We start from the raw sequence: 26,715 nt of genomic DNA, 5'->3' as shown, positions 1-26,715 counted from the left end.
AGTAGTATTCCATGTCATGGATGTACCAGTGTCAGTTCAACCCATTGAACCCACTGAAAAACATGTTAGTACTTTCCAGTTTGGGGCTATTATGAACAAAGCTGCAATGAACAATTGTGTACAACTGACGCATTTTTTGAGTGAGTGTATAAGATAGAATATAGATGATGGGAGTTTCCATCACGGCTCAGCAATAATGAATCCAGCTAGTATCCATGAAGACAAGGGTTCACTTCCTGGCCTCACTCAGTGGGTTAAGGATCTGGCATTGTCAAAATCTGTGGTGTAGATCACAGATGTGGCTTGGATCTGGTGTAGCTGTGGCTGTGGTACAGGCCAGTAGCTATAGCTCTAATTCCCCCCACAGGCTGGGAACTTCCATATGCTGCAGGTGTCGCCCTAAAAAGAGAAGAAGAAAAAAAAAGAATGTTGAGGATGAAGTGACCAACTGTAAGGAATGAAGCTTGGCATTGTTAGTAAAAAATGAGCCCAATGCGCATGCAGCCCCAAGCACTAGAAAAAGAGTTTATTTTGTCTTATATGTGTAGTGTATATTATACATATGTATATATACTTTTATCAATAATCTAGTATCTTTTAAAATAATAATTTAAGAAAAGCAAATTGTGAATTTAAAATTCTAGGGGTTCTCATCATGGCTCAGCAGAAACGAATCTGACTAGTGTCCAGGGTTTGATCTCTGACCTCGCTGAGTGGGCTAAGGATCTGGCGTTGCCACAAGATGCAGTGTAGGTCACAGATGCGGCCATAAAAAAAAAAATAAATAAATAAAAAAAAAAAAGGTTAAAAAAATTAAAACTGTAAAGCTTGAAGTTCCCATCATGGCTCAGTAGTTAACGAATCCTAGGAACCATGAGGATGAGGGTGTGATCCCTGGCCTTGCTCAGAGGGTTAGGGATCTGGCATTGCTGTGGCTGTGATGTAGGCCAGTGGCTAGGGCTCCAATTTGACCCCTAGCCTGGGAACATCCATATGCCTCAGGTGCGGCCCTAGAAAAGACAGAAAAAAAAAACGACTCCGGGGAGTTCCCGTCGTGGCTCAGTCGTTAAAGAATCCAACTAGGAACCATGAGGTTGCGGGTTCGATCCCTGCCCTTGCTCAGTGGGTTAAGGATCCAGCGTTGCCGTGAGCTGTCGCAGATGTAGGTCGCAGATGCGGCTCGGATCTGGCGTTGCTGTGGCTCTGGTGTAGGCTGGCAGGTACAGCTCTGATTTGACCCCTAGCCTGGGAACCTCCATATGCCACAGGTGCGGCACTGGAAAAGGCAAAAAGACAAAAAAAAAAAAAAAAAGTGTCAAAAATGAAAATGATGATCATTACTGTACAGCACAGAAAACTATATCCAGTCTCTTTGGATAGGCCATGATGGAAGATAATATAAGAAAGAAAATATATATATATATACACATATGTGTATTCCTGGGTCACTATGCTGTACAGCAGAAATTGCCACAGCACTATAAATCAACTATAATTTTAAAAAATCACTTAAAAAAGGAAAAAATATGATGGACACATTTCAGGATAGTTTATTTTTCTTTTGTTTGTCTTGTTTTTTGGCCTCATCCACAGCATGTGGAAGTTCCCGGGCCAGGGATCAAACTTGAACCACAGCAGTGACCCAAGCCACAGTAGTAAAAATGCTGGATCCTTAACCCACTGAGCCACACGGGAACTCTTGTTTTGTTTTATTATTCTACTTTTTTTTTTCTTTTTAGGGCCACACCCATGGCATATGGAAGTTCCCAGGCTAGAGGTCAAATCAGCACTTCAGCTCCCAGCCTACACCACAGCCACAGCAACACAGGATCCGAGACTTGTCTGTGACCTACACCACAGCTCACGGAAATGCCAGATCCTCAACCTACTGATTGGTGCCAGGGATTGAACCTGTACCTTCATGGATACCAATTGGGTTCATTACCACTGACCCACAACGGGACCTCCCTATTATTCTACTTTTTAATGAATTTATACATAACCTAAAATGTTCCCTAGTTTTTCTGCCTTCTAGGATCACACCTCCCTTTAATATTCAAATAAGGATGATTCAAGTCCTGGCCCTGTGGATTACAGGATGACAGGCCCACTTTGTTGGGTTTGGCACCTCTGGCTGTGAGCCACTGCCCCAGAGGCTTCTTGGTCAGGCTCCTCCCTGACAGGATGCTGCCACCACTGGGCAGGCCCAGCAGTGGAAGAAGGAAAGGAAAGCCCCTTTCCTGGCCCCTGTCCTGTGTGGCTGACTCCTAATATCACACAGCCAGGCTTGACCCAAGAAGGATATAGCACAGAGCAGAACACAGCTCAGGGTACTGTGGACCACCTCCCTCTTAGGCCCCAGAATGCTGCAGAGAGAGAATGCAATGCAGCATTCTCTTTCTTTCTTCATGATATTTCTTCCTGAAGTCCCAGGGCCCATATCTCTACATACTGGCCGGGACCCCTACCCTCATTTCCACTACTCCCCCCTCACCCCACCCCAGGCCAGGAAAAGCCAAAACATTAGTCAACCTCAAAAATAATCCAAAACCAGACATTCTGTTGTGGCTCAGTGGTAAGGAATCTGGCTAGTATCCCTGAGGACTCAGGTTCGATCCCTTGCTCAGTGGGTTAAGGATCCCACATTGCTCCGATTCCACCCCTAGCCTGGCAACTTCCATATGCTGCAGGTATGACCCGAAAAAAAAAAAAAAAAAAAAATCCAAAACCTTTAGCTCCCTCCCCTCAGACTCACCCTGGCCTAACTGAAGACTCTTTTTGTAGATCCAGAAGGCTAGGAAAGTCTCTTCTCAAATAAGAGATTTTATTGAAGATTTAGAGATTAGGAGAAAAAAATTACAATAAAAATTAAAACATCAAACACACATGCCTAAGGTGATTTTAGATATGATTTCTCCCAGAGTATTCTGACCATGAGCTCTCCCGGGCATCTGGCTCCTTTCTCTCCCCGCTTCCTCCCTCCCCCTTCCTCCGCCACTTCCCACCCCCACAACCAGCAAGTTCAGTTTACCTTCAGTTCCCACTACTTTGGAGTGTTAATAAAATATGTGTAATAGTTTTAGTAGGTCCCCTAAAATTTCTTTCACAGTGATGTGCATTCCTCTCCATCTATGGAAGATAATAAGATGGGAGGGAGATGGAGCTTATCAGCTGCACAGGGCAGTATGATGAATTCAATCCCCTACTGAAAATGCACTGGCAAAGATTAGGGAGCCTTCGCCTGGTCCACAGACCGAGAGTGGGGCTGTGCCTGGCATCTGCTTGTAGCCACCTCACCCCCACTTCTCTGCCTAGCTTTGTGCCCCAAGAAGGTTGAACCCAGGCATCACCCGGCCTCATACTCATTGGATCCCTGGGGTCCCCTTCCAGGACCACCTCTCTCACCAGACAGACCCTCTCCTGCTCACCAAAACCACGGGGGCCCCTCCTTGCATCAGCCTCGGGAGTGGTCACAAATTTCCAGAGTAACTGGTGAGCACCTGTCCTTAGGGTCTCTTCATCTGAGTCCTATAAGATAAAGTCTATTTTATTCCAGGATTCTGACAGACACAAAGGCCAGAACAGGTAATGCACAACTCTGTTAGGTATTATTTGATCTTGGTGATCAGAGAGGTGTTGGGTTTTTTCTTTACTGTTTTTTAATTTATATTAGACTATAGTTGATTTACAATTTGTGCCAATTTCTGCTGTACAGCAAAGTGAACCAGTCATACATATATATGCATTCGCTTTCTTTTTTTCTTTTTTCTTTTTCTTCTTTAGGGCTGAACCCACCGCATGTAGGAGTTCCCAGGCTAGGGGGTTGAATCTGAGCTACAGCTGCCAGGCTACACCATAGCCATAGCAACTCGGGATCCCCAACCCACTGAGCAAGGCCAGGGATCAAACTTGCATCCTCATGGATACTAATTGGATTCGCTTCCACTGCACCACAACAGGAATTCCTGCATCCCCTTTCTTATATTATTTTCCATCATGTTCTATCCCCAGAGACTGAATTTGGGTTTTTTTCTTATTGTGGACACATAATTTTTAAAAAGCATTCACTTTTGGGAGTCCCCATTGTGGCACAATGGAAACAAATCCAACTAGTATCCATGAGGATGTGGGTTCAATCCCTGCCCTCGCTTAGTGCGTCAGAGATTTGGAGTTGCCATGAGCTGTGGTGTAGGTCACAGATGTGGCTCGGATCTGGCATTGCTGTGGCTGTGACGTAGGCCAGCAGTTGTAGCTCCGATTTGACCCCTAGCCTGGAAACCTCCGTATGTCTCGGGTGCAGCTCTAAAAAGCAAAACAATAATTAAATACATAAAAAAATATTCACTTTCACTTACCATAAGGAAATAATCATATTAATTCACAACTTTGATAGATTTACTCTTTCACAGGTCATTGAGATAGGCTACAGTTGTAATCCAATCTAATATTTTTACCCATCCTGTTGCCATGGAGATCAAGAACCAAATTAAAACACATTTGCCAGAGTCATAACAATGTGGCCAGAATTTAAAGAAAGGGTTGATTTTCATTATGTATGATTTCACTTATTTGCTCTGATGGTCTGCTGATTCCTACATGCTTTAGTTTGTCAATAATAATGCTTCTAAAACCATTAACTCACATGAGTCTTGACATTCTGTGAGCCCAGATACAACACATCATCTGGCAGTCTGCTTGGGTTGGCCACTGGACTGAAGGAGGGAGCAAAGTCTGGGCTAATTCCCAAATGTCTAGGTCTGGTGACAGGGAAACCATGGTAAGGCGAGCCTGAGGAGAAAAAGCTGTATTAGGAACTGTTGAGTCTGAAATGCCTGTGGGCCACATGGTCTGAGAAACCTGCCAGCAGAAGGTTGGCTTTGAGTGTCGGAGAGGGTGGGGGAAGGAAGGGCCACATGCCCTAGCCTTTCTCATCGGGGAGATGGTGTCACAGTCCACCCCTAGCTCATCACAACCCCAGCCGTCCCCGCGTGATTCTGCCCTTTCCCTCAACTCATAGTCCAGCCCTGCCTCCCAAGTAAGCCGGAATCAGGCCACTTCTCACTCTGCCCAAGGAGCCGCCCTTGTGTAGCCGTCTGTCCTGGTGATGAAAAACCGCTTCCCTCACTGGCTGCCCTGACTGTGCAATGAACCATCCTTCATGGCAACCACAGTAGTCTCTCTCTCTCTCTCTCTCTCTTTTTTTTTTTTTTTTGCTTTTTACGGCCGCATCTGCGTCACATGGAGGTAGAACTGGAGCCACATCACAGCCACAGCAACTTCAGATCTGAGCCGCCTCTGCGACTTTACACCGAAGCTCACGGCAACGCTTGGATCCCCACTCCCCAACCCACCGATGGAGGCCAGGGATCAAGCCCACAAGCTTATGGTTTCCAGTCAGATTCGAGTCTTTTAAAATCAGGCAGCCAGACCATATCATCGCCCTTTGTACAGTCCTCCGCAATGATCCCGTTACTAGAAACAGTCGTTACTGAGGGCCCCGCCCATCCCTCGATATGCATCGTCTTCCTCTTCACTTGACATCCCACTTCCCCTTCCTCCCGCTGCCTCCACCACGTGGGCCGCTTTTCAGTTCTTCAAATGCACCAGGTTGATTCCTACCCTTGCTCTTGCTCTTGTCTTCCAGGTAGCCCCGGCTTCCTGCACATACGTCCTTCACCCCATGCTCTGGTATCAGTTTAATGCTCTGCCGTTGGCATCCTGAAATTCCTCATTTTTAAATGGCTCAGCCTCCGCTTTCCATCTGGTGCTGGGCCCTGCTCTAGGGGATGATGTTAGCTATAGGTCCCCTTCTCAGAGGGACCTCCTTTGGCCACCTGACCTAAAGTTACCCCCACTTTCCAAATTACTCACAACCCCATACCCGGCTTTATTTTCTTTATAAGCTTTCCTGATCTGATGTGTTCTTGCTTACTTATTTATTGTGTCCACTTCGCTCCCCCTGGGGTGTAACAGGAGCTCCCAGAGAGGAGGGACCATCTGTTTTGTTCCTGGTACCTCAGTACCTCAGAGTGGGGAACATAAATCTGCCCAACACACATTTGATGATGAAGGAACTGGTCCAAGACTGAAATTCCCAGACGCAAGAAAGGAACCATGCTTTCTTGTGATGGAAATTATAGACTGTGTTCGATATTTCTGTACATCCTGATCAATGATTAAGTTTATGTGGCACTGGTCTGTATAGATAAATTCTGTCTGATTTCATGATAAGGTTAAACTTGGGATACAATTTCTTCATGTTGTCTTCAAAGTTGATTTTTTTCATAAAAGACTTTGAAGTCTGGGTTCAATGCCTACTTTTGCTGCCTGTGTTATATGAGCCTAAAATAATCATTTTAGTTTAGTCTGAATTTTTAAAAGAGGTAGTTGGTCTACTTTCCAATTACATCATGCTTTATGGCTCAGTAGAACATTTTCATTTGTGTTAACTAATTTGACCTGTTCAGCAACTCTAAACAGGAGATAAGGTAATTGTAATATATTGTTTTACAGATTTACTCAAATTTGTTGAAGCTTGATGAGAATAAATGAATAATAATCACAGAAATTTAGAGCTGGGAGTAACAGTTGAGATTATTTCTTCCAATAACTTCTCATCTTTAGATGAGGACCCAGAGAAATCCAGGGCCCAGTGTGTGACAAGGATTTTGATGGAAACTGATTCTTAAATCCATAAACTTTAGACAATACCACTGGCCCTCTCTGTTAGAGAGCTAGCCAACATTTGCCCAAAAAGAGGGAAATTTTTGAGCGTATTAACACTCGGGAGTTCCTGTCATGGCTCAGTGGTAGTGAACCCGACTAGCATCCATGAGGACTGGATCCCTGGCCTTGCTCAGTGGGGTAAGGATCCAGCGTTGCCCTGAGCTATGGTGTAGGTTGCAGTAGCAGCTCAGATCCTGCATTGCTGGCTCTGGAGTAGCCCAGCAGCTACAGTTCCAATTGGACCCCTAGCCTGGGAACCATGCGGGCAGCCCTAAAAGACAAAAAAAGACCAAAAAATAAATAAATAATTAATTAACACTCTACTACTAATTTTTTGCTTTTTGATGTGAATTATATCTTTGTTTATTAAATGAATGGCAAAATAAATAAAGATAGAGAGGGAAGAAAGGAACAAAGGAAGGAAAGGAGGGAGGGAGGCAGAAAATAGATCCAGTGAAATTAATTACCATTATTATTACTGAACCAGGTCATTTTGCCCAACACACAGCAAGCCAAAACATTGAGTCACCCAGATTTGGAGCAGAGAGGGTTTATTCACAAGGCAGCTAAGTGAGAAGATGGGAGAACAAGTCTCAGATCCACTTTCCAAAAGGCAAAGGGCTGGGGGTATTTCAGGGATAAAGAATAACGAAGCTGGCTGGTCTGAGGGGTGGGGAGTGTGGGGAATGTGAGGGAAAAATGCTTGGGAAAAGGAGTGGTAATTGTCATTCTGCAAAGGCTTCTGCACATCCAAAAATGGAGCACTTAGCATGATCTAAGGGTGGAGTTTTCAGTCTCTGACATCAAAAAGTCACCAAGTGGACAATGGCACATGCCCATCTGGAGTGCCAGTGGTCGCATCCAGCTCACTTCCAACTAAACACAACTGACTCCAGGTTCCTGAAAAAGAACTTGGGCAAACATCTTATTGCTTAGGCTACATGCTGTTGGAGGACATGCAATGACGTTGATTAGTGGAGGCAGGTGAAATGGACTTGACTAATGATTACCCACAGTTTCACTATAATCTACATAAATCATGTATTTGGATCTTTATGCTTTTGTCTTTTATTTTACTTCTCCTATGTATTCCCTTCTTGTTTTTTTGTTTTATGGCAGAAGAAGGGACTTCTACCAGAGTAACTAACACTTCCTTCCAAGTGGGAGAGGGTTATTTGACTCACAGGAGAATACTTTAGTCCATTTGTCCATGGCTCTCATCAAGTTGTGGGGAAGGCATTAGGGATTTGCTCTCATTCTTCTCCCTTCTGATCTTTCTGCTGCAAGACAGCGAACCCCAGCTCATCCACAGAACACGCACAGGGCTTCTGGGTCGCATGAATCCAGGGACCATTGACATTGTGTCCTGGAGTTGGGCTCCATGTAGGAAGTAGCACAAATGGCACAGACTTCCCAGGCTGCTCTCTGACAAGTAGGTACCCAAAGGGAAGCCCAGAGGTTGTCTGGCTATGCCCGTGGCTGAGGGCAAATCTAATCAGGGGTAACACAGTAGCAATTCCATTATGGCCACACATCTAAGATGCTCTGTCCAAGCCCTAACTTAGCAACAATAAGCCTGACATTTTGAAGTCCATCTGACTGACTGCTCTATTTCTCAGTTCCTACCACATGCATCTTCTTGTTGCCCTGCTTAATTAAGATGATCTTGCTGCTTGGTCTCCTTAGTTACCACCCAACTACCTATAATGTTTTACAACCCACTTAAGTCTTCAACACAGTGATGTCATAATTAGGAAAGTAACTGGATTCACAAGAAGTATTGCCTAATCTTCAGAACAAAATGGCAGCTGTGAAAACAGATGAAATAATTAGAGGAAGAAATGTTTTGGAAGCTTGGGGATATTTTAAAATAATTAGTAGTCATTAGCAATAAAATTCTGTTCTCGGAAATTACAATTAAAGGGGGAACATGGAATTCAGGAAAAATCTGCCACTAGAGGATGAGCCCTTGGTCTTTCTAAACATTGGTACCAGTTTCAAAAAATGTGTGTTTGCTGAAAAAGAGCATGTTGAAGCCATGACTTCAAAAGGGACCCAAACCTGGACAATAGCAAACTAACAAGAAAGGCTCTTGGGGTCAGAGTTCGCACTGACGCTGCACTGTTTCCTATGACTGACTTTTCCAGAATTGGGCTCTCCTCTTCCTGAGAAAAATAGCCAAAGTGCAGCTTCTTCCCTTGGCCAACAGATCACCTCTCAGGAGCGGACACTTCTGTTTGTAGGTGTGGCTCGTAGTTGCTCAAAAGTGACACTGGGCTACTTAAATAATAGCTCAAGCTTTGCTTTGAGCTGATCTGTTTTCCAGCAGAGAATTAGCAGGCAGTCAAGACAGCTGAAATGGGGTGTAGGCAAGAGCATGTCCTATAATTGCCCATCTGGGTGCCCAAGCTGAGCAGAGATAAACTGCAGGCTGCAGGTTGCTCAAACACAAGGACCAACTTCTAAGGGCCCCTGAATATCAGGTGAAGCAGTTCAGAACAGTCGGTGTGACCTGCTTAGAAAGCACCAGGGATAATAAGTATTAATTGGCTAATCTCTCAAAAGTTGCCCAGGGGCCCCAAGGCAGTCTTGAGATTTCAGTAGCCAGAAACCGAGACTCTCCCTGGCTATGGTAACTCTCAACAAATCAGTCTCTGAATTTGCAGTTCAATGAATCAGTTACCAAATTGTGGTGAAATAGCTATTACACTGCTAGATTGTATCACTTTAGCTAGTTAAATGTGCTTGCATATATTTTTTAAATGCCAAACAACTATGTAAATAATCTTCAAATTGTTGTTGTTGTTGTTGTTGTTTTCAGGGTTGCCCCCCAAAGCATATGGGGTTCTCAGGCTAGGAGTCAAATTGGAGCTATAGCTGCCAGCCCTACACCATAGCCACAGCAACATCAGACCTGAGCCACATCTTCAGACCTACACCACAGCTCATGGCAACATCAGGTCTTTACCCACCGAGTGAGGCCAGAGATTGAACCTGCATCCTCATGGATGCTAGTCAGATTTGTTTCCGCTGAGCCACCATGGGAACTCCTCAAATTGTTTTTTATTGAAGAGTTTATTTACTCTATTTCATATTTCTGCTTATATTTCCAATTAAAGGAATTTATTTGGCCTATATAAAAACATACATGTAATACTTTTTTTTTTTTTTTTTTTTTTTTTTTTTTGACTGTCCCTCGGTATATGGAGCTCCTGACCCAGGGATCAGTTTCAAGCTATAGTTGCAACCCACTCCACAGCTACAGCAGCGCCTGATCCTTTAATCCACTGTGCTGGGCCGGGGATCGAATCTACATTCTGGCACTGCAGCTACACCACCGATCCCATTGCACCACAGTGAAACTCCAGTACAATTCAAATTAAAATAAATTTTTTAAGGCTTTAATGTCTATCAAAACATACTTGTGTCTGTTCACTATGGCAGCACATATACTAAACTTGGGATCATATAGAGAAGATTAGCATGGTTCCTGCGCAAGGATGACTGGCAAATTTGGCGAAGCGTTCCACATTTAAAAAAAAAAAAAATTTTGCGTGTTTAAAGTATCTCAAGGTCATTGTTCCTGATCGTGTAGACAGCCCGCCCTCTAGTGTTTCTTTCTAAACCCTACCACATTTTAAACCATACTCTTAATCTCAAAATGTTAGGTTAATAGGATTAAGAACTGTGTCATCAAATTAATAGAACAAGGGTAAATCCCTGACACAGATGAAAATTAAATCAGAGAAAGGTGAGGGTCCTTCCAGAAGCTGGTGGAAAATTCACTGGGGGAGAGCCTGCAAAGTTAGTGGTAAATATATTAAAATTTCATCTGGTAAATAGAGTCTTAATAGAAAGAGAAGAATTAGTCCAAATGGTAAATGTAGATGTAAAATGTGATAGCTTTGTAACTACTGGTATTTTTAAAAGACATTCCAAGTGTTGGTTAAATAATGGAGCATTTTTTTCCCCAAAATAATGAATATACATAAAGCAGATAAACATCCTCTTTGGGAAGAGTCAAGATAATCTAACTTATTTTACAGATACAACTTTATTAAAGCATGCATTGTTATTTGGAATGTTTACAGCTAATGTATATAAAATTAGATTTAAAAGAAAATTGATTACCTGAGAAGAAAGAAAATTTAACTCTGCCTGTTTCGGGTATCTTGATGAGTTTTATAAGATGTATCAGAAAAATCTGAGGCTGTTTCTGCTTTCATTAAAAAATAAGTAGTAAACCATCTAGGTAAAAACTTAATTAAGGACTCAGAATTTTGGAGAAAAAGCAATCTGCCAACATATTTTAATTAATTAATTCTGTGTTTGGAGATGTTTGCTATTGATAAGGAAAGAAAGTGAAATTTGGCTTCTATGGGGCTGTGATCCACACTATTGGTTGCCTTAAATTTCAAAAGCTTCAGATGATGGTCTTATTTAACTGTTAGGAAAAATGTAAACAAAATAGTGCTTGTGTTGTCTTTTTTTTTAATGTATTTAGATTTCAAGTCTCCTTTTGTCTCAGCCATATTAGCATACATTGTCTCAAGTCATAAAGAAAAATTGACAGAAAAACACTTTGGATCACCATGTGTTTTCAATTGCTGCCACAAGAAACTAACTTAAGCCATTTGATGCAGGTTTATTTTTCCTTTGCAGTAACTGTGGAACCATGAAGCTGCCACTCCTGGTGTTTATTGTGTATCTGCTGTGGTTGAAAGATTGTCACTGTGCACCTATTTGGGAGGACAAAACTGCCATCCGTGGAAACCTGAAGGGTAAGTTTTGGTTTCTTTATCTGCACTGTGTCCTGTGTGCCTGTTTGCACGTCCTACTGGCATTTACGGTGATTTACAGTTGAGAGATAACTGTGTTTAGGACTCCCTCTAGTTTCACGGTGAGCCATTCTCCAGGCACTTAAGCCAAGTAGACACGACGCCCAACATCTGGATAAAAATAGAACATTCCAATGGCTATCGCATAGCCAGATGTTTGCTATCACGGAGATAAAACTTGCCAACGTTTCGGCAGCATTGCTTGGTCTCATCCAGATGTTTGGTGTCTTCTGAGCACAGTTTTTAATGAACAGTGAAATTCTTTTCAAGCATTTGAAAAATTTAAACAATTAAAGTAATCCATGCCATTAGTCTTGAGACAGTGAAAGAATAGGTTGTAACGACATTGAATCCGGTTGGTCTGTGCTCATTAATGTGTGGCCTTTGCTTGATGGATGCTTTGGGTACCTAACACTTAGAAATAGTGAGTTTAAGTGTTCCTCTTGGGGATCTATATAATTAAATTTGGAGGCAAGATTAAGCTTCTTTGGTGGCCACATTGGCTATTGTGAAGAGACAATGGCAATGAATTTCATACGCACTAAATGCTTATTAAAAGGGTGTAAGAGATGTCCAGTAGGTTATTAAAGAATCTTGTATTATATGAGATACTTTTAGATTTGATGCCTCCAGGGAAGGTAACTGAAGCTGAAAGAAAGGGAAAGTGTTCAATGTGTTTGAGGCTCCCAGTTGGGCATTTAATATAAATTGTCTGTGAAGAAAATTCAACATTTTCTCTAATCTAAACACACTTGGGTTTTAAAGGAAAGGAAAAAAAACTCGATAAATGAAAACAGGCTCTGAGGAAAATGATAAGAATGGGGTTAAATTGACTCTGACTTGGCTAGAAGCTCTTAAGTGAGGAACAGAAGGTATTATTGGGTGGTAGTCGAGTCCGTGTAGCAGCTGAGATCTGAATTATGGTGATCTGCTTTCAGAGTTTGATGCTATTAAAAAAAAAAATTAAGGAGTTCACGTCGTGGCTCAGCGGTTAGTGAACCCAACTAGCATCCATGAGGATGCGGGTTCGATCCCTGGCCTCACTCAGTGGGTTAAGGATCTGGCGTTGCTGTGAGCTGTGGTGTAGGTTGCAGATGAAGCTCTGATTGAGTATTGCTGTGGCTATGGTGTAGGCTGGCAGCTACAGCTCTGATTGGACCCCTAGCCTGGGAACCTCTATATGTCCATGGTGTGACACTAAAAAGACAAAAAAAAAAAAAAAAAAAAAAATTAAGCCTCTGTTGGGAGGATTGTGAAAAATTAGTGAATTCCTTGTTTTCTGATGCAATGTAATCTGATCGGATCTCAAAGGAAAAAAAACCTACAACATAACCTTTTAGGTTTTTCTGAGGCTGGGGAGATAGATATAGATGAAGAGGTGAAGAAGGCTTTGATTGGCATGAAGCAGATGAAAATCCTGATGGAAAGAAGAGAGGAGGAACACAGCAGCCTAATGAGAACCCTGAAGAAATGCAGAGAGGAAAAGCAGGTACGATCCCTGAAATCATACCTGTTCTTCAACATGCACAGACCAGGAATAGTGCGTGTCTGAGTGCAGTGGAGGAATTACGTATTTACCATGATCATAGATTTTCTGGAAAGCAGCGCTTAATGGAGGAAGAATTTGTAGGATATTTCAAATTTCTTCAAAGAACATATTCCTCGTGGAATAGGCCTTCGAAAAACTCCCAACTTGAGAATTTGGGGACTTCGGTTGTTTGAGAAGTGCTGCTTTCTTTTTATTTGTTTTTGTTTTTAAGGGCTGCAGGTGCAGCATATGGAAGTTACCAGCCTAGGGGTTGAATCAGAGCTGCAGCTGCCAGCCTACATACGCCACAGCCACAGCAATGTGGAATCCGAGCTATATCTGCGAACTACACCACAGCTCAAGTCAACGCTGGATCCTTAACTCACTGAGTGAGGCCAAGGATCAAACCCAAATCCTCCTGGATACTAGTGGGGTTTGTTACTGTTGAGCCACAACAGGAACTCCCTGAGAAGTTCTGCTTTCTTAAAAATCCTTTATCCTTGGACCATGAGGTTGCAGGTTCGATCTCTGGCCTCGCTCAGTGGGTTAAGGATCTGGCATTGCCGTGAGCTGTGGTGTAGTTCGCAGGTGAGGCTTGGATCCTGAGTTTCTGTGGCTATGGCATGGGCTGGCAGCTGTAGTTACGACTGGACCCCTAGACTGGGAACCTCCATGCCACAGGCGCAGCCCCAAAAAGCAAAAGGAAAAAAAAAAATCCTTTATCCTTGGTCCTTTCCAAGTTGGAAATATTGAGTCAAAAGTGTCTGTGGAGTTTTCAGCTAGATCAGTGGCCTCCAAAGTTTTTTGTTCTCCCATCCCTAATACCATAATTACTGTTAGTATTCACTCCTGAAGATATGTATGTTATTTATAAATTAGACACGTGGATTGCTACCATGATTAATTAATACAAAATACACTTAGGGTGAGGTTCACCATTAGCTTGGATGGATGTAAGTCCACATTTCAAATAATCTTTTAGGTATTTTGAAAAAATTTTAGCTGATAGCAAGATCTGATTACATCGTCGTATTTTTACTGATACAAGGCCAATAAAGAGCTCATAAGGAAAAAGCGGCAGCCTTACCATTTTTTTCTTGTTTACCTGAGCTTAAGTTATTCGTGGTTTTTGTTTGTTTGGTTTTTGGTTTTTTGTTTTTTTTTTATTTTTAGGGCCATACCTGTGGCATATGGAAGTTCCCAGGCTAGGGGTCAAATGGGAGCTGCAGCTGCTGGCCTATACCACATCCACAGCAACTTGGATTTCAAGCCAAGTTTTCAACCTACGCCACAGCTCAGTGCAACACCAGCGCCTTAATCCACTGAGCGAGGCCAGGGATCAAACCTAGGTCCTCATGGATATTGGTCAGGTTTGTTACTGCTGATCCACAATGGGAACTCCTTTGTATTTTTTTTAATCTGCTGGGGGTTTTTCCTCCCAAGAAAACTTTAAAGCCTCCTATCCATTTAATGAGGGCTAGTTTAGTTTAAAGTAGTTGAAAATCCTCATTTACCTGAATCCTCTTAAATGGAAATTCATTGCAAGCAGCTTCAGGTGAACAAAGAGAGAGGCAGCCAGAGTCGATGCTTCTGGAACATGTAGGGACCCTGTTCCACAGGGTCCTCATGCACAGCTGGCCACATGCGATGGCCTGACATGAGCACCAGAGCATGTGAAACAGTACATCCAGGAGTTCCCATTGTGGCTCAGCGGTAATGAATCCGACTAGTATCCATGAGAATTCAGGTTCAATCCCTGGCCTCCCTCAGTGTGTTAAGGATCTGGCGTTGCTGTGAGCTATGGTGTAGTTCACAGACAAGGCTCGGATCTGGCATTGCTGTGGCTTTGGCATAGATTGACAGCTGCACCTCCAATTTGACCCATAGCCTGGAAACATCCATATGTCTCAGGTGAGGCCCTAAAAAAGAAAACAAAAAACAAACAAAAAAGAGTACATCAGCCTCATCAATTTTTTAAAATTCAAATACCTTTCCTTAGCTGTTGCCCAAACTATATATCTTACCAATGGAGGATATACAATATATTCAGATGTCCATGGGCCATATTAAAAATTGTTCATATGTTAGAATATAAAGCTCAATACATTTCTAAATTATAAATATCACATGGCTCATAGTTTAATAGTATAAACTGTTAACATAACTCAGAACAATCAAAACTTCTAAAAATTTATTTTCTAACATACTCTGAAATCAAAATTGATATCAAAACTGTAACAAAAATTGAGGGGAGTTCCCTGTTTGCCTAGTGGTTAGGACTTGGTGCTTTCACCACTGTGGCCCTGATTCAATCCCTTGCCTGGGAACTGAGATCCTACATCAAGCCACTGCACACTGTGGCCAAAGAAAAAAGCAAAAAAAAAAAACAAACAAGCAAAAAAAGCAGAGGAACCACTCCCAATTTAAATAAATAAATAAACATTTAAAAGATTATCCTACAAAAATTTGGGAAATATTTTAAAATTTAACATTGAGAGTTACTTTAAATTTTATTTTTATTAAACATTTTTAATTATGATAAAATGTATATAACATAAAATTTGCCATCTTGGGAGTTCCTGTTGTGGCTCAGCAGGTTAAGAACCCAACAAAGTGTCTGTGAGGATGCACATTCAATCCCTGGCCTCACTCAGTGGATTAAGGAGCAGGCATTGCTGTGAGCTATGGTGTAGGTCGAAGATGTGGCTCAGATTCCCTGTTGCTATGGCTGTGGTATAGGCTGGCAGCTGCATCTCCGATTGGACCCCTAGCCTGGGAACTTCCATATGTCGCAGGTGCAGCCCTAGAAAGAAAAAAAGAAAAAAATGTTTGCCATCTTAACCATTTTATGTGTAGTTCAATAGTATTAAGTGTATTCACATTATTAGGAAACTAATTTCCAGAATCCTTTCCATTTCCTAAAACCGAAATTCTATACCTATTAAGCAACTCCCCATTTCTCCTTCCCATCATTTATTTTTAAATTTGAAAAATACAAATAGAAGTTCTAATATCTCCCTCCCTAGTCCTATACCTAGACCTATAAAGGTGGAGGTCACTAAGTTCCAAGAAGCAGCTAGAATTCACTTTTGAACACGGCGGCCACTGGGTATCCACTGAGCAGCTAGACTAGGGCTATGTCACAGGCTGTGACTTCAAAGTTGTAGTCAGCCTGTCACCAGGCTGGTTGACCCTGCAGCCACACCTTTCCCTGCATCACACGGGACCCCCAGAAGGAAAGACTGCTTGACCAGCAGCTGCCAGCCCTCCTCCCTTTTGGCAGCAAGCAAAAGACCGAGGAAATCAAAACCAGCAACTCTGTGAGGAGACTGTGGGAGCCCTTCTAGCTGATTTCTTGCCTGGCTGGCTGGTGAGTCTGGCCCCTAGGAATAACCACACTAGATATCAGTTACAGGCCCTGTATAAAACACATTAGCACGCGTAATCCTTCCAGCACCTGGCTAAACTCTTTCATTTGACAGCCAAGCAAACTGAGTTTTGAGATGTTCATTAATGTGTTAACCCTGCAATGACTGACCCCGGGAGAAAGTCAGCTGGCTCTGGGCCTGTAGAACCCAGGAACTTTGTTTTTCTCCCTTTCTCAGGCCTCCTGGCAAGCCAAGGATGTATGTAACATATACTATGAAAAGAATCCTCAGTGTGGAGCGGGTCAAATAAGCAAGTGTCCGTTTCATTTCTGACCCGAAGAATCCAGGAATTGGTAGAAATTTAATTTTATTTTCTGAAGGCCTACTTATTTTTTTGAAATCATTGAATTTTACTCAAGTTTTGGGCACTCACTGAAAAATTAATTTTAAAAAGAAAAGACCTGTTTAACCCAGCGTCTCCCTCCCTAAAATGATTTTAAACCTAAAATAAAGGATTCGTCACACAAATATGAATTTATGTGCAAATATGATGTAAGAACTCCCCAGCTTCCAGTACAAAACACCCCCTATGCTCAGGGAACTCAGCATAATCTCCATCCCCCTCCTCAGTTTCTCCCTATTTATATTTAGTGAGAGCATCTGAAACTTGCTCTTACTAAAGCAGCTTAAAGTGATTCCCCACCCATGCCCTGCCCTGACCCAGATTTATTTGGGACTTTGATAAGCTACAAACTGCAGGCCAGGAGTTCTAAATATGGTATCAGTGGGTGGGAGACTTAAGGGTAAACAGAAGAAATGGACAGGGCATTTGTAAACCAGAAACTGACTTCCTCCATGGCAGAGGTTCACAACCAAAACTCAGGACATTTGATTGGTCATTGGTTTTTGTTATGCTTTTAGAAGTGATGGAAATCAGATAACTGACTGGGTGCCTTGCTTGCTCATCTCACTTAATACAAAACCTTAAGCTGTAGATCCTACAGTTATTCCTATTTGCTAACAGGAGCTCAGAGATGTTAAGTAATTTGCCCAAGGGTCCACATTGAGTGTAGTCTGTAACTGGAAATATTGGGATTTTGATTTATGTGCTAATGAGCAGAATGTTTACATTGAGGAAATCTGGGCAGTATTGCCGCCTGCCCCAGTGAGGCAACCTTTCTGGGGAAGATGTCAGATTCCAAAATTGTTCTGCAGAGCCCAAAGAGTCAAGTAAAACCTGTCTAGATCACGAGGTACATTTGGCAGGCTGGGGCCCTGCCCGTTTTCTTACGTGGGACATCGCCAGTGGCACCTAGTTTAGCCCCAAGATTTTGCCAGAGGAGCAGCTGAAAACGTGGAGCCCAGCAGAGAAGTCAGAGATTGTCAGCGCCCAGCTGCTTCTTTGGGCTTACTATGCCAGGAAAGGATGATTTCTTTTTCTTTTTCCAGTAGATAAAAGTGCACGCTAAATTGGGGTTAGAAACTGTGCTCTATCGTATTTTTTTCTTTTAAGGGAGGTTTTTTTTCTATCGTGTTTTTTTCTTTTAAGGGAGTTGCTGTCAGCTCAGAAGCTGTCTTCTTACCGACGGGTACATTGTAGCTCCTGATTCCCCCGAACTGTGTCTCAGGCCTGCGGGGAGCGGGTCTGCAGAAGTCCACACGTGCATGTGTGCGGGCCTAGCGGGAGCTCTGGGGGCCGGGTTGATGTTCTCAGGGACCATGTCACTGATGTTCTCAGGGACTGCGTCGCCTCTGCCGGACGGGACCTGACCGAGTGCAGCAGGCACCGCAAGGGGGCGTGCTAGGAATACGGACGAGAAGGAAGCGCTCAGGCTACAGCGTCTGTGCCGCTAGAATGCAACTCGCTGCGAAAACTTGATTCGAAATACTTAGGAACTGTGTTTCCCTGCAATGTCTAAGAACATACAAACATTAAAGGCAGCTTGAAGGAAGGAAATAAATATCAACTTTATAAATCTTAAAACCCATCTTCCACATCCTCCAAGGACTAGAAGTGAAGACAAGTAAACAGATCCATTGCACTCTTCCCCCGGAGTAGGGGCTGCATCTGGTCGGTTCACCGAGGGGCGGTCAATGTCTGTCCGGTAGCAGGTTGTTGAATGAGTGTATGAATGAAATGAATGAATGAACTAACATAGGTAACTCGTTGTTGAATGAGTGAATGAACAGGTGGGTTTCTTAACTGCAGTCTTCATAGGGATCTACCAGTGCTTTCTTAACCTAACAGAAAGCTTCAGGGTAGATCTGCCTGGTACTAAGGGCCTGAAGAAGGAATGAGGTTTCATTTAGCACACGCAGGTCTCGTTAAAAGTGTAAACCAACCAAGGTACAACACACAGAGTCATAAAATGGAAATAAGATATATATTTCTACTTTATAAATTAGGAGGCCCTGAAACTTATGAATGAAGTTCAAGAACATCTGGAAGAAGAAGAAAGGCTATGCCAGGTGTCTTCTAGAGATTCTTGGGAAGAATGCAAATCTTGCCTGGAAAGTAACTGCATGAGATTTTACACAACCTGCCAAAACAGTTGGTCCTCTATGAAAAGCACGGTAAGGGAAAAATAGAGCTCAAGATTCCTAAGTTCTTAAGGTACCTGCTTCAGCTTACTTTTAAAAATTAATTTATGTTAACGTTTAGAATAGAGATAGCTGACCTGATATTGACCCTTTGCAACCTAGCAAAACGCTAGGATCTAACATCCATGCCTATACGTGAATCACCTGTGAATATATAATTTTTGTCCCTCTCTTGCATGACACTGTATGTATCTCTCAGAAATACCCTCTTTCTACCCTGTATTTGTTATGTGTGACTATCTTACCACCAGATTGTAAGCTCTTTGAGGGCAGGAACCATTTCTTGTTTGCATTAATTTAAGAATTATAGGTATTCAATAAATATTTGCTAAATTGCATTCTGAATAATAGTATTATGGTCTCTGATTTCAACCTGCTTTAATTGTTTCCCGGGAGGCCAAACCCTTGAAGGCATTCTCAGCTCCCTGAGTCTCTCCTTCAATGCACTCGCTGCCCTGTGGCAGTGCCCACATGCGTGTGCACACACACATGCCCACACTCTTGTCCCCTCTACCCGGATCCATGCACGTCCTGTAGGACTACATGTTTACTTTTTTGTCCCCTTTGGCTCTCTTTTGGGCAGAGGGAATCACAGAGGGTGGTGACCTGAATAGGATGAGCTCTGACCCATAAAAGGCTCTTATTCTATTGGTTTGAATTTCCCTTCCCCTTCAAGAAGTGGGCTGAGTATGAAAGACAGTGAAATTCCCCTCCCCATATCAGAGAATGCACTAATTAGAGTCTGTGTCTGGCTTGGCAGTGCCATACCCAATTACAGAGAAAGCAACCCTCAGGATAATTTATATGCCAAGTTAATTTGCTTCCACTGTTAATTGCATCTGCTCTATTTTTATAGCCACTCTCTGATACACCAGAATATGGGAGAATGAGCTCTGGCTAGAAGTCATGAGGTTTGGGGACCATTCCTTTCTGTGCCAGTTGTGTGACATTATGACAATTTCCTGGGCCTTTAATGTTTTGTTCTTGTGGCTAGATTCAGAGAAACAGAAGCTGTCAGAGGGAGAGGCAGATGATCCACCCAGATGGCTTTTTGAGAAAGGCACATGTTCTCTAAGAATTCCTAGAGAATTCTTTGAATAGCACTGGGGGGTATCAGCAGTGATGTTTGGTGGTTGCTATGTCCCATAACACACAACATGGCCATATCACTATCACACAGGGCACCTATATTCTGGCATGAACTTATGTGTCACATAGATGAAGGAGAGCATGGTGTGACTACTGGAAGATCTCCCCCTAAGTAGAACATTCTATAATTAGAGCTTCATTCCTTTGAATACAGCCAAGGAGGGCTTTGATCACTGGTAATATGTAACCATCACTAAGTAACCCATTTAACTGTATTAAGCCTCTATTGGTCAGTGTGAATGTATTGATATTTTCTTTTCCATGGACTAATTTATAAAAAGAGAAAGAGGAGCGCATAAAGACACAAATAACATTTCAGTAAAGGGAGAAGAAAAAAAAAAAAGAACCAAGACACTAAGGCAGAAGTGAAAGACAAAAGCCTTTACAGTTTTCAGGCAATATACACAGGGAAAAATTATGCATGCCAACTACCACTGGTACATCAGGGCTGTGGCTTGTCATCAATATTGAAATCTTGGCCTTCTTAGGCCTTTGGTAGGTAAACAGAAATCAGGAGGGATTTCAGACCTATTTCCGTAAAGTGAAAGCCAGGTGTTAATCAATTATCTCAAAGCAGATAACTTTTTCCTAGTTTGCCCAGAAGTGTTCTTGCTTTGGAATGCCTACTGTCAGTTGATTTTAAAATATATATAATAAAAATTAGTCCGGAAAGAACATAAATTTATTTCATTTCTGTTCCCACCCCACAGATTGAACAGTTTATCTGGAAGATATATCAGTTTCTGTTTCCTTTCCATGGAGATAATGAAAAAGATCTCCCCATGGGTGAGAAGTTCACTGAGGAAGATGCGCAGCTGACCCAGATAGAGAATGTGTTCAGCCAACTGACCATGGATGTGAGATTTCTCTATAATAGGAGTTATAATGTCTTCAAACAGATGCAGCAAGAATTTGACCAGGCTTTTCAATCATATTTCATGTCAAATACAGACTTCATCGAGCCTTACTTTTTTCCAGCTTTATCCAGAGAGCCAACAAAAAAAGCACATCTTGTGCAAAGTTGGGACATTCCCAGCTTCTTCCAGCGCTTTTGCAATTTCAGTGTCTCTATTTATCAAAGTGTCAGTGCAGCAGTTACTGAGATGCTGAAGGTAATAGAGGATTTACCAAAACAAGACAAAGGTAAGTCTTAAAAGATTGTTTTTACTTAGATATCTATAGTAAAGTCAAGGTTTATTTAGCTTCAGAAATGGTAGCCATGTCTAAGTCATTGTATGATGTTTCTGAGAGTGATGGTTTATGGATCATCAAAGTCTCACAGGAGTTCCCACAGTGGCTCAGCAGAAGTGAGTCTGACTAGCAGTCATGAGGAGGCAGGTGCAATCCCTGGCCTCACTCAGTGGGTTAAGGATCCAGTGTTGCTGTGAGCTGTGGTGTAGGTCGCAGACATGGCTTGGATCTCACGTTGCTGTGGCTGTGGTGCAGGTCAGCAGCTACAGTTCCAATTCAACCCCTAGCCTGGGAGCCTCCACATGCCATGGATGCAGCCCTAAAAAGACAAAAAAAAAAAAAAAAAAAAAAAAAAAAGGAAAAAAACAAACAAGTCTCACAGCCTCGTAGAAGCAGCTTTGAAGTCTGCCAAACACCAGTCCTCTTCCATCATTGTCAAGAGCTCTGTGGGGCTATTCTCTCCTTTTAAAGCAAAATTTCAAAGCTGAAAAAAAATCTGATAAGGTGAGAACTTGAAAAAGATCGTTGCCTCCTTTATTAAACCCAGGCAGATGCTCAGCTGTATTCTGTTTGAACATCATAGAGTTTCATTAAAATCAGCCCAGGCTCCTCAACTCCCAGTTTGGAAGAAGCTTAGTGCCACATAAAACCAGGTCATATTTAGTGCCCTCCAGGACATCCTCGGCATCACTACTCTAATTCCCTTAATCATAACATTTATGCACAAAACTGGAGAAAATGCTCACAGACAAACCCAAAACTATTGAAATTTTTGTAAAAGATAAGAATCGCCTTCTACCAATGCCAATCGTACCCCCTGATGTTCCATGATGGAAAAACAATGCTGCTTTTTGTTTTAAGGCAGAAAGAGGTAACTTCTTGGGCTTCTGTGGAGTAACTGGGACCTAGCATCTTGGAAATGAGAGTTGCCATGTGGGCCATGGATAGAACCTGTTTTCCGTTGCACTTAACTACTGTGGTCAAGAATAGGGCTACTTCTCCCTGGCAAGAAAAAATGAAATGGGCTCCTTCTAGAAAGCCCATTGGTAGAATATCCCTACCATTTGTGACAGCATGGATGAACCTGGAAGACATTATGCTAAATGAGATAAGCCAGACACAGAAGGACAAGTATTATCTGAGCCCATTTATATGAAGAATCTAAACTAGTCAAACTTATAGAAGCCGAGAGTGGATTGGCAGTTGCCAGGGGCTGAAGGGAGGGGGTCATGGGGAAATGTTGGATCAAAAGGTACAAAGTTCCAGTTTTGCAAGATGAATAAGTCCTAAAGATCAACTCTACACCATCTAATACTGTACTGTACACTTAATTTTTCTAAGAGGGTAGATCTTTTGTGAAGAGTGCTTGACACAGCAACAGCAATTTAAATAACGATAACTAAAAAGAGGGCAGGAGGAAACTTTTGAAGGTGATGGGTGGATGGGGGTGAGGGTTTTATGGTATAGACTGCAGTGGTGGTTTCATGAGTATATGCTTATGTTCAAACTCATCAAGTTGTACATATTAATTATACACAGCTTTTTGTATATAAGGAAAAAAATGGGCTCCTCCTAGCTATTTTTTACTTATATCAGTTGTAGCCGGCAACACCTGAATCAAATTGATAAAATGGCCAGGACATTGCATAACTGGCCTATATAGGAGGGATTTATCTCCTAGGTGTGAGACTGAAGCCAGGAAACAATGTGTTACATCCTTCCCACCCCATTGTTCCCAGGCAGAGAATGGAGGTCATTACTGGAACTGTCATTAGGTTCTATTTCAGAGTCTGGTGGACTTTTCTGGGAAATCAGGTGTTTTTCTGGTATTCCATTCTAAAGTTCCAAATTCACCAAATATTAGGAAAAGCATCAGGGCAGTAAAGGAAAGAGATCAAGGCAGTAGACTAAATAGATCTGTCCTGGGATGATACTGAATAATTTTTGCCTGACCTTTTAAATAGATTTAAATCAGTTGTCTTGGAATAATATGCATAATGTGCTCATTAAAACAGAATGACCCACCTCGGGGGCAGAGGCATACAGTTCCTAGAAACCCACACAGGCTTAGCATTAAAAGCCAAAAAAAAAAAAAAAAAAAAAAAAAAAGGTAAAATGAATACTATCAACTGTCCCCAAGAAGTACCAATTTGGAAAAGCATCTCTCAGCTAAGTTTCATTTTACTGGCTGATTAGGAAGAACACGTAGATCTCTCTTCCAAACCCCCAAGTGCTTCCAGAAACTTGAAGACCCTGAGGCTGTTGACCTGGGTCTATTCCCCACAAATATAAAATCCCAGGCTTGCAGACTATGGCATGAAAGGCTCCAATATCACTTGAAACTACTCAAGAAAATTTAAGGTTAGAAGTATGTGGGCCAAATTATCTTTGTCAGAATAAGAGTGTATCCTCAGGAATGCCTCTGGAGTTTTCCCTCTCACAATCCTTGGGTCCTCTGGCAGGCTGGTGCCAAGGGGGAGGTTGAAAGTCTTCAGGACCCACTTCATAGACATCAGCTCCTGAACCGTTCACCTTTTGATGTGTTTTTTTTTTTTTTTCTTTATGGTCAATGGATGCTTTTTTTAATTGTATGAGAAACGTGAGTTAAAACAGATTTAGAAATGTTTGTATTGATCCACATCACACACTAGAGGCAAATGCTGCTTCATCACAAGTGCCTTTTCCTGACCCCTCATTCATGCCCACTCAAAAAAGAAAAAAAAAAACCTCCCCCACCTGTTTTTCCGTTATGTAGCAATCTTATACATGGGTTGCCACATTCAAAGTGACAGAGGAGTTCCTGATTCACACACAATTACAATCTAACAGTTTCCCAGCCACTGCAACTCCCTGGTACAGCCAGTGCAGGTTGGTCTGTTCTTCACCTACCATGACTCTCTCTTGTAATCTAATGTCAGGCAGAGAAAAGTCAAGGTCATCATCTTCCTGAAGGGCGTTGGAGAAACCGCTGCCCCAGGGGCACTAACTCAGCCCACTGGAGACACTAATTCCTGAGCTGTGGGTTTCCACCTGTTGGCCCCACGTCCCTTCCATTCACCCAGCACCAGCCCCTGCTCTCAGCTGGCTCCTGGGCCCCTCTCCTTTCCCCTCAGCCCCATCTTCACCTTGGTGATACTCTGGAGACCCAGGGTCCCCCACAAATGTGAAAAGTAAAAACAAAAGAGCAAACACAAAAAGGCTTTGTTACACCTTTGTAGGCTTCTTTCTCCAGTATCCCTACCCTAACCCAACAGCAAGCTCAAAGCAGGGGAATGCTCTTCCCAGATGAGCACATAGGCACTGTTTAGCAAAAACAGGCAGGGGGATGTGGGTATTTGCATGCGGTTTCTGGACAGGTGAGAAATGAACCCACTGCCCCTAGAAAATGCAACTAATGGGAAGACATGTTGAGCTTTGCCCCTTGGAGTAGGCAGAATAAAACTTCTCAAAGATACCCACATTCTAATCCCTGGAAGCTGTGAATATGTTATGTTAAATCGCAAGGGGAAAGTAAGGTTGCAGATGCAATTGAGGTTGCTAATCAGCTGATTTTAAAATAGGGAGAGGACGCTGGGTTCTCCAGGTGGCTTGAGTATAATCAGAAGGGCTTTTAAAAGTAGAAAGACGCAGAAAAGAATCAGTGGAGATGGCAGCACGCGAGGGGTTTGGCCCTGCTTTGCTGGCTTTGAAAATAGAGGAAGGGGAACATGAGCCAAGGAAGGTGGGTGGCCTCTAGAAACTGGAAAGGCATGGAAATGGATTCTCCCCCAGAGCCTGCAGGAATGAACAGCCTGCCAGCACTGTGATTTAGCCCACCAAGACCCATTTCAGACTTCTGACCCATAGAACTGTAAAATAATCCATGCTGTTTCAAACCACTAGCTTTGTGGTAATCTGTTCCAATAGCAATAGGAAACTCTTACATGCCTCTCATCACCTGCAGTGGTTAAGATTTTCTGAGTCTGCACTGTGTATCCAGCGATCTTCACGGATGGGCTTTATTTGTCATGATCATCCTAGGAGCCAAAATCAGGAAAGTAGCTCAAATTGAATAATGAACACTATTGTAAGGAGAAAGGTGATATTAAAAATATGAAATATCTGGGATTTCTCATTGTGGCTCAGTGGCTAAGGAACTCAACTATTATCCAAGAAGATGCAGGTTCAATCCCTGGCCTTGTTCAGTGGGTTAAGGACCTGGCGTTGCCATGAGCTGTGGTATAGGTCACAAATGCAGCTTGGATCTGGCAGTGCTCTGGCTGTGGTGTAGGCCAGTGGCTACAGTTCCAATTAGATCCCTAGCCTCGGAACCTCCATATGCCTCAGGTTTGGCCCTAAAAAAAAAAAAAAAAAATCTAATATTTTTACTTTATTGAGTATTGTTTTATTTTAATCTCCATATGAGGGAATTTTTTTTTCTACCCACAGCACATGGTGGTTCCCTGGCTAGGGGTCCAACCGCTGTAGCCACCAGCCTACGCTATAGCCGAAGCAACTCAGGATCCAAGCCACGTCCACAACCCACACCACAACCCATTGAGAGAGGCGAAGGATCGAACCCACAACCTCATGGTTCCAAGTCAGATTCGTTAACCACTGCACCACGATGGGAACTCCAAATGAGGAAATTTCTTTTCTACTCAGGTCCTTCTAGACTTTGGTTCCTGAATCAGGTGAAGCAGAGTAAGATAGGACTTGCAGTTTTCCTCATTTGACTTACAAATCCCTGGTGAGAATAGATGAGATCTCTGAGTCAAACTGTGGGTGCAGTGGCTTCACACATTGCAGAGACTGTGTTTTAATCCTGCCCTGAAGAATTTGCTGACTTTGATTTTTCCCTTGGTGGGAAACAAGCAAGTTGGGAGAGTAGATGATTTAGATCAGCGATGGTACCACCAGAAGTAGCTGCCTAGAAGGGTCGGAGGCTGTGTCATGGCATGGCTGAAGGCAGGTGATAGGTTATTGCCATGAGTAGAGGATGGGGAATTGGTGTCCCACAGACCTGGAATTTGCCAAGCCTGAGTATACTGGGTATTTATCTAGATACTGGGAATAGGACAATGATTCCGACACAGCCTTTGATTTTTAGGAGTTCAGTCCAGAGAAAGGAAAACAGACCAGTGGACAATTGCACTACCATATTGTACTTGGAATGACAGACTGTATGGAAAAACAAGATTAAAAGGACAAGGAGTTCTTATTGTGGCTCAGAGAGTTAAGAATCTGACATCGTGTCTGTGAGGATGTGGGTTGGATCCCTGGCCCCTGCTCAGTGGGTTAAGGATCCAGGATTGCCGTGAACTGCTTGGATCTG

The 26,715-nt window shown here is 42.7% G+C and overlaps 1 protein-coding gene and 1 non-coding gene across 2 annotated transcripts in view; both read left to right on the top strand.

Moving 5' to 3' along the window:
- Positions 1–10,156: 10,156 nt before the first annotated feature.
- On the top strand, positions 10,157–10,262 carry LOC146402752 (U6 spliceosomal RNA). Its single transcript, XR_014808669.1, has one exon. It is a non-coding gene; the product is annotated as a U6 spliceosomal RNA (small nuclear RNA).
- A 1,139-nt stretch (positions 10,263–11,401) lies between these two features.
- CLUL1 (clusterin like 1) overlaps positions 11,402–26,715 on the top strand; it is a 40,317-nt gene continuing 25,003 nt past the window's right edge. The window contains exons 1-4 of the mRNA XM_084965747.1: positions 11,402–11,507; positions 12,905–13,053; positions 18,867–19,034; positions 20,921–21,353. Of these exons, the coding sequence (XP_084821873.1) occupies positions 11,402–11,507; positions 12,905–13,053; positions 18,867–19,034; positions 20,921–21,353 (856 nt within the window). The remainder of the gene's footprint in view (positions 11,508–12,904; positions 13,054–18,866; positions 19,035–20,920; positions 21,354–26,715) is intronic.

Source organism: Sus scrofa, chromosome 6 (assembly GCF_054392235.1).
Source record: "Sus scrofa isolate SSC_HxYL_T2T_F1_AM1 chromosome 6, Sscrofa_HxYL_maternal_Yorkshire_Landrace_v2.0, whole genome shotgun sequence".
NCBI lineage: Eukaryota > Metazoa > Chordata > Mammalia > Artiodactyla > Suidae > Sus > Sus scrofa.
The sequence above is the reverse complement of the archived record's forward strand: the minus strand, read 5'-3'. Positions and strand labels throughout refer to the sequence as shown.